Genomic DNA, 8,318 nt, shown 5'->3' with positions numbered 1-8,318 from the left:
GTTTGGGGTGGAGTTGGGGCTGAGAATTTGAATTTTTAACAAAGTCCCAGGTCAAGGTAATGCTGCTGGTTTCGGAAGGATTGCTGTAGTGTTTTTCAATTTTGTTTGATTCTAAAGAACAACCTGGGGTGCTTCTGTATCCTAGGTGAATCTTATGACCTGTGCTGTGTTGTTTGGTTATTGGGCCATGTCACACAAATTATTTTAGGGTTTTCACATGTATTGTTACTCAATATGTATATCTTACTTTTATTGCAACATGAGAAAAATTAAGCACAGGTATGTCATAATAAAAAGACAAGAGTTACCATTTTCAAAAGTTTAAGTATTTTTAAATTAGTCTGCTCTACAATTCAAGTTATGTTCATCTTCACTTTAAAGTTCCAACTTTTCTTGCTTTGTCCAATTATCAATAGATTTTATTTTTTTTTTTTGTGCTAAGGATTGAACCCAGGGGTTAGTGCATACAAGGCAAGCACTACCAACTGAGCTATATCCCCAGGCCAATAGACTGATTTTTATCTAATATTTTAAACTTTTCGGTTTTGTAATGTTGTTAAAAAAAAAAAAAGGGGCTGGGGATGTGGTTCCAGCGGTGGCGCGCTCGCCTGGCATGCGTGCGGCCCGGGTTCGATCCTCAGCACCACATACCAACAAAGATGTTGTGTCCGCCGAGAACTAAAAAAAAAAAAAAAAAAAAAGCACAATGTAGGAACTTAGGATTTTTTTTTTTTCCAGTGCTGGATTGAATTCAGGGCCTTGAGCATGCTAGGCAAGCACTTTACCCAACACTACATCCCCGATTTCAGTGTGATCATTTCTTGTGGTTCATCTTTGAGGTCATGTTATTGCTGGCATTCCCACATCCCAAGTATCTATAAACCTCCCATCAGCAGATTTCAGTGTTCATGTGCAAGTTTAGGTTTTGAAAACAACCATCTGATATCTTGTCTGAACAAGCTAGGTCAATGACTTTTCTTTTGCCATTTTATCACACAAATGGCCCCAAAGGTCTTTCTGTCTTTCTGTACTATGGTCTTGAAACAAGAAACTCATAATTCTGGGTAAATGATGCATTGAACTGGTAAATTGAAAATGTTTTACTAGTGGCCCAAGGTCATCTCAAATTTTTTTTTTTTTTTTTTTTTTTTAAAGAGAGAGTGAGAGAGGGGGGAGAGAGAGAGAGAGAGAGAGAGAGAGAGAGAGAGAGAGAGAGAGAGAATTTTTAATATTTATTTTTTAGTTCTCGGCAGACACAACATCTTTGTTGGTATGTGGTGCTGAGGATCGAACCCGGGCCGCACGCATGCCAGGCGAGCGCGCTACCGCTGAGCCACATCTCCAGCCCCTCAAATTTTTTTTTTTTATCTAGATAAGTTACAAGTTTGTTTATTTTCAGTCTTATGATCTAATTTGAGGGATGAAGCTTAGTGGTAGAGCTGAGCAAGTTCCTGGGTTTGATCCTCAATACCATAAAACAAACAAACAAAAAGGCTTGGAAAGGAGTCAAAAACACTGGATACAAGTCTCAACTCCAAGGTACTAAGTGACTACAGGCAATGCTGTACATGTTATTATTTTAGTTGTCTCCATTTGCAAAATTAGAATAAGAATGACTAGTTCATGAATACTTTTAATCCATTTATAAATGCAGTATTCTATTACTGATGCTGCGTCTTTTGAAATAATCATCCTTCTCCATTCTCTACATTGCTCTTGACTTTTAAAGCTTCACATTTTCTGTGAGCTCCCTGTTGCAGGAGCCAATCTAATTCAATCATTTTAGGAGATACATGGAGTTTTTCCCTGTACCATGTGTCTCCTAGATAGAAGAAGGCATCAAACACAGTTCGATAATGACCATTTATTATCTACTGGCAGCACACAGAACAATTAAGTAAACCAGAATTATGTTTATGTAGAAGTGGGCAATGATATATGCCATTCTATGGGGAACTGTGTGCACTTAATCATCATTGTGTAGATGTTTAATCTTCTGCTTATGCCGCTCAATTTCTTTCTGCAGACGTTCAATCTCCTTCTTATGATGACTGATCTCATCTTCATGATGTTTCTTCAAGATTGCTAGTTGTTCTCTAGTCTTCTCTCTGTGAGGACACAGTGGCTTCAGGTGTGATTCCAATTTTTTACCCCAAAGAGATTTCTAAGCATAACCTTTAATACCTAAGGTAAAAAACCAGGTGTCCCAGCTGGACATAGGGGTGTGCACCTGTGCACCCTCCAGTGGCTTGGGAGACAGGAGGATGGCAAATTCAAAACCAGCTTCAACAACTTAGCAAGACCCTGTCTCAAAATAAAAAGGGTTGAGGATGTAGATCAGTGATAAAGCATCCCTGGGTTTAATCCCCAGTATAAAACAACACAACAAAAAACAAAGACAGGCATCCCAATCCCATAGGAGTCGAGTTGACCATCCTCTTCTACCCATAACCCCCACTAGTCAAAGAATACCTCATCCTAAATTAAGGTACATCCACCTTAAGGAGGATCATCAAAATGATTCAATTTTCCTGGTGCTAATGCCTAAAACTTCATCATTATAAACTATTCTTTTCAAATTCTTTGTTAACTAGAGAATTCTAGAAAGGTATAACATTAGTTTCTGATACCTTATCAGAAAAACCACCCTGAGAGTCAGAGGCCCTTTTTTCCCCCTTTCTTGTGGTACTGGGGATCCTACCCAGGATGCTACCACATGGAAGGCAAGCACTCTACCCCTGAGCTATATACCCCATGCTTTTAAATTATATTTTGTTGGGCTGGGGATGTGGCTCAAGCTGTAGCGCGCTCGCCTGGCATGCGTGCGGCCCGGGTTCGATCCTTAGCACCACATACCAACAAAGATGTTGTGTCCGCTGAGAACTAAAAAATAGATGTTAAAAATTCTCTCTCTCCTCTCTCAAAAAAAATTATATTTTGTTTTTATTTATTTATTTTTATGTGGTGCTGAGGATCAATCCTAGGCCTTATATATGAGAGGCAAGCGCTCTACCTCTGAGCTTCAATCCCAGGCCTTAAATTATATTCTGAATCAGGGTTGCCAAGACTGTCCTCCAACTTTCTATCCTCATGCCTCAGTCTACCCAGTAGCTGGGATTATATTATTATAGGTGTGGGCTAGCTTGCCCAGGAGGAAAAAAAAGGAGCAAAAGGGTGACAAAGAAGGTATAAATATCCATTAACTATCCCAATTTGACTAGAGAATGCATGGCTCACTGTAAAGTCCAAAAAAGAGAGGATCTCTTGCATGGTTAAGTGTTCAGCAGTTCAATTAGTTCTCAAGAAGGAAGAATATAAAAATGTTGGTATGGCCACATTTAGGCCTGTTTTCCTTAACTGTAGAATGCAGAGGCCCAGGGTTGGGGCTGTAGCTCAGTGATAAAGCACTTGCCTCACAGGTTCGATTCTCAGCACCTCATAAAAATAAACAAACAAATACATAAAGATATTGTGTCCATCTACAACTAAAATAAATAAATAAGAATGTAGAGGCCCAATTAAATGGTCTCTAAGGGCTGGACCCGGGCTCTCTGGTATGGTGTTGTGATTATTCTACTCATTTTTGGTATCCGGGCTTGAGCTCAGGGGCCCTCGGCCACTGAGCCACATCCCCAGCCCTTTTGTGTATTTTATTCAGAGACAGGGTCTTACTGAGTTGCTTAGTGTCTCGCTTTTGCTGAGGCTGGCTCTGAATTGGTGATCTTCCTGCCTCAGACTCCGAAGCTGCTGGGATTACAAGCGAGCACCACCACACCTAGCTGGTCTCCAATTTTCCATCCTTCTGCCTCAGCCTCCCAAATTGCTGGGATGACAAGGCATGTGCCACGGTGCCCGGCCCTATGATAATTTTTTAATACCTTTATTTCTTTTTAACCTTTATTTTATTTATTTTTATATGGTGTTGGATCGAACCCAGGGCGCTGTACATGCTAGGCGAATGCTCTCCTGCAGAGCCACAACCCCAGTCCTAATTCCTTTATTTTGTTTATTTTTATGTGTTGCTAAGGATCGAACACAGGCCCTCACATACGCAAGGCAAGCGCTCTGTCACTGAGCCACAACCCCAAACCCTAAATGATAATTTTTAAGACAAGGCACAGACCTAACAGAAAAAGAAGCAAAATTAACTCCTTGCTGCTTCTCCCCAGTGTGAACAGACGTCAAAGATAACGCAGGGGCAGGGAAAGAAAGTAGATTAGCCCAGTGCACTCCTTACTCCTAATTTCCAGCCCAGGGTCTGGCCTGGGCTGAGAAGGGCAGAAATCTGCAGCATGGGTGAGCCCAACCATGAGCAGGTGCTACCAATTCCTAAAACCCTCTCAATCAGGCGCAGATAGAGACGCACAGGGTCTAGAAATGGCTGAGTGGGACTGAAGGTTCAGAGATTCCATAAGGGTTTGCAAAGCTAAGGTGTTTAGAGTAAGGGAGAGGGGATGAAAAGTGGGTGAAGCCTGAGGGAGTTATCTTAGAGGGTCTACAAGTAATGAACAGTAGGATCTAGACACCGCGCTAACAATCTGGAGGCGTTTCGCACCACACGGGGTAAGGAGGATCACCGCAGGCAAGGAGATGGTAAATGGCAAAAGAGGAGTTGAGCCGCGGGCTAGGAATTCTGGAGACCCGTTGGGAATGGCTTGGGCTTGGGGCCCTGGTGCTGTTTCGAGAGGTCCTCGGAGCGCGCTCTAGATGGCAAAAGTCCGGACCTCAATTGTCACGATGTAATGAATTGGGGGTCCGGGTTTTCTGCTGAAGGATGGGGCACCCCAAGGCACCAGGTAGGGATGAGTGGGGCGACTGAGGCTTAAGAAGGATGGGAAGGCTCTGGGATTGTTAGCGCTGGACTTGGGACCCGGTGGGCCTCACCGGAAGTATCGTTCCTCTTCAGCCCGCTCTCTCTTTCCGAAGGCCCCACCGGCTTCCCGGATCGCTCCAGCGCTCCTGTCAACATCCTCGGACTGCGGAGAGAGACCCGGATATTGGTAAAGATGTAGAAAGGAAGAGACGATCCGCCGACAGGGATAGGCGGGCAGAAACTGCAGCAGCGTACCTTGTCCGAACCAAAGCCTCGGGTTTGCATGGCTCTCATTCCCAGCACGCCGAGCCGCGCCCGGGCCGCCAACGCCGTGCCTGCCATTGTTACTAGCGCCGCACCTCTCCGCTCACTGGCTTGGCAGCTTCTCTCTACGCGCTAAGCTCGAGGATGCCCAAACAGCCAATCTATTCGGTGTCGGGGCGGGACGAACATAGGAGTAACGAATCAGGAGAGAGAGGAGGCGGGGCTCCTGAAAGAGCAACTGCAAATCCAGAGAGAGGCTGGTCTATTTTTAGCCAACCTCTAACGAGGGTTGAGAGGCCAAAGGACTGGAGAACACTGATAGAGCAGGTTGGATAAGAGGGTAATAGTGACTAAAGCCGAAATTTCGGTTCTTGGACCCAACGGACTAAGGCGAGCCATCTGCCCTTACCACCACCACGTACTTTCAGTCCTAAAGTCGATATTACTAAAAACTCGAAGCGTCCTTTTCCTCTTTTCCTGCTGGCATCGATAAAATGGGGAGCAGGAGGGTTTAGAACCTATTTCTAGGATGCTGAGGTCCAGTACACCGAACTCCAACACGCCCCGATTTAATACACAAGAAATCATGTTTATCTCGTAGGAGGTTTCAGTGTTCTCTTGTTGCATTGACATTTCAGTCACAAGTCCCAGCTTAAATTTCACCTTCTTGGAAATCTTTCCTGACCTCCTCAGTCATTCTATGACCAGCCATTCTATCACATCCTCCTATTTTGTGCTCTCTGTCTCTCTCTACTTCCACATTTAAACTTGTGAAGTCATCAGGGCCTTAAGTAGGTAGTGAATTGATATTTGTGAACTGTGTTAATATGCTGTTGAACAGGCTTGATAACTGAACTTTTTGGTAATGTGGTTGAAGAATAGAAAAGAACATTAATATGAGTCTAAAGAAGGCTTTGCCTTGACTTTCCTTCCAACAAGACAACAGGAGTCTTTATCTTCATGAAGTTCACAGCCTTTGCCTATGTCGTTTTCTATCTCTGGGCCCAGTTTCTTTTTCCTTTAGAAGAAGAGAAAAATGAAAGTGTCAGGTCAGATTATCTATCTTATTCATTATTGTGAAAAAACCTGTGTTCAGGGCTGGGGATGTGGCTCAAGCGGTAGCGCGCTCGCCTGGCATGCGTGCCGCCCGGGTTCTATCCTCAGCACCACATACAGACGAAAGATGTTGTGTCTGCCGAGAACTTAAAAAAAAAAAATTAAAAAAAAAACCTGTGTTCTATGAAATAGAAGTGGTTTTTATTGACCATCTTTTGGTTGGGTAAACGATAGCCCTGGTTTATATGCCTTCAATGGGAGGAAATAGCTGCTGGGCATATTTTCAAGTGTATATTACAGATAATTTAAGAAAACCTGCAGAGAAGGAAGGTTGGAAATAATAATGTGTGTGTGTGTGTGTGTGTGTGTGCGCGCGCCAGGGCCTCACACATGAAAGGCATTTACCCTGCCTCTGTGCTATATCCCCAGCCCTTTTTTTTATTATTAATTTTTTTTTTTTTTGAGACAGGGTCATTGCTCAAGTTGGCTAAATTGCCTAAGCTGGCCATGAACCTGGGAATCTTTCTGCCTCAGTCTCCTCAGAAACTTGGGATTACAGGTGTATACCACTGCTCCTGGTGGAAATAACATCTTATGAGACCACTATCTAGTTATAATAATAATTATGTGTGTTTCTAGATGAGGGTCGTGTGTCATTCCAGTTTAGAACTCTCTAGTTCTCAGATACTGCTTTTTTTTTTTTTTTTTTTTGGTACAGGGAATTAAACTCAGGAGCACTTGACCACTGAGACACATCCCCAGCCCTATTTTGTATTTTATTTAGAGACAGGGTCTCACTGAGTTGCCCATTGTTCGCTGTTGCTGAGGCTGGCTTTGAACTTATGATCCTCCTGCCTTAGCCTCCGGAGCTGCTGGGATTACAGGCATGTGCCACTGTGCCTGGTGATACTGCTCCTTTTTGATCATCTCCTAGGCTGAACGTCCAATGGAAGATCTTGCTGAGCTTGTGCAAGAGATCTATCTAGGCACTGGGATGCCATAATATAGAATAAATAAAGGAAAATAACAACTGTTGGTGAGAATGTGGAGAAATTGGAACTCTCATACATTGCTGGTGGGAATGTAAAATGGACCAGCTGCTGTGGAAAAACTCTTAGTGGTGGCTCAAAAAATTAAATACAAAATTATCAGGCTGCGATGTGACTCAGTGGTAGAGTGCTTGCCTAGCATACATGAAGCCATGGGTTAAATCCCTGGGATATAACTCAGTTGGTAGAGTGCTTGCCTCACGTATCAGGTCCTGGGTTCAATCCCCAGCATCACAAGAAATAAAAAAAAATCCCCAGCACTACAAAAATATAGAGTTATATAACTGAACAATTCCCCTTCTAGGTATATATCCACCCCCTAATTGAAAATAAGTACACAGCCTACTGTGGTGGTACATGTCTGTAATCTCAGGAAGCTGGAGCAGGAGGATCACAAATTAGAGGCCAGCCTGGTCAACTTAGTAAGACCCTGCCTCAAAATTTCTCAAAATTAGAAAGGGATGGCTGGGGGTGAAGCTCACCAGTAGAACACCCCTGGATTCAATCCCCCAACCTCCCCCCCCCCAAAAAAAAAAGACAGACAAGTGGTCAAATAGTGTACATGCCTGTTTAAAGCAGCAATATTTCACAGGAGTCAAAAGGTGGGAACATCCAAATGTCCGTGAACTGGTGAACAGATAAACAAACTGTGGTCTAAAAATGCTATAGTGGAATATGATGCAGCCATAAATGGAATTCTGATACATAACAGACTTTGAATAAACTTTGAAAATATTATGCTAAATGAAAGGAACATATACAGAGAAGTCTCATATTGTAGGATTCCCATCTATGTGAAATATCCAGAATAGGTAAATTCATGGAAACAGAACACATCAGTTGCAGTCAAGAACTGGGGAGGAGGGGAATGGAGAGTAACTGCTTAATGGATACCAAATCTCCTTTTGAGGTGATTATTTTGAAAGTAGATAAAGGTGGTGATTGCACAACACTGTCAATGTACTATCACCCACGGAAATGCTCACTTAAAAATAGCCAACTGAATGTTGTGTGTGTTTCACCGCAATTCAACAATGCGCACTTAAGGGCTGGAGCCCTTTAAGGATCGCGACTGGGTGGGGGAGGTGGGGCCAGAGAGGCGGGCTTGTGAGAATCACGTGAGGCAGCGCCTGCGC

At 43.3% G+C, this 8,318-nt stretch overlaps 1 protein-coding gene across 1 annotated transcript; it reads right to left on the bottom strand.

Moving 5' to 3' along the window:
- Window positions 1-1,849: 1,849 nt before the first annotated feature.
- On the bottom strand, window positions 1,850-5,214 carry Atp5if1 (ATP synthase inhibitory factor subunit 1). The gene is made up of 3 exons (XM_026391687.2): window positions 5,069-5,214; window positions 4,885-4,976; window positions 1,850-2,108 (listed from the first exon to the last, which is right to left on the bottom strand). Exons 1-3 carry the CDS (start codon window positions 5,153-5,155, stop codon window positions 1,967-1,969), a joined length of 321 nt encoding a protein of 106 aa, XP_026247472.1. The 5' UTR covers window positions 5,156-5,214; the 3' UTR covers window positions 1,850-1,966.
- Between the last annotated feature and the right edge of the window lie 3,104 nt (window positions 5,215-8,318).

Source organism: Urocitellus parryii, chromosome 11, assembly GCF_045843805.1.
Source record: "Urocitellus parryii isolate mUroPar1 chromosome 11, mUroPar1.hap1, whole genome shotgun sequence".
Lineage (NCBI taxonomy): Eukaryota > Metazoa > Chordata > Mammalia > Rodentia > Sciuridae > Urocitellus > Urocitellus parryii.
Note: the sequence above shows the minus strand (reverse complement) of the source record. Positions and strands in the feature narration are given on the sequence as shown.

Bases quoted from the DNA above. Each gene is read 5' to 3' on its own strand.
- Atp5if1 (XM_026391687.2), bottom strand. From the start codon at position 5,155: ATGGCAGGCACGGCGTTGGCGGCCCGGGCGCGGCTCGGCGTGCTGGGA. The intron at 4,977-5,068 runs GTACGCTGCTGC...CTCTCTCCGCAG, and splicing joins GAGGCTTTGGTTCGGACAAG to TCCGAGGATGTTGACAGGAG. The intron at 2,109-4,884 runs GTGAGGCCCACC...GTGTCCTCACAG, and splicing joins GAAGAGGAACGATACTTCCG to AGAGAAGACTAGAGAACAAC.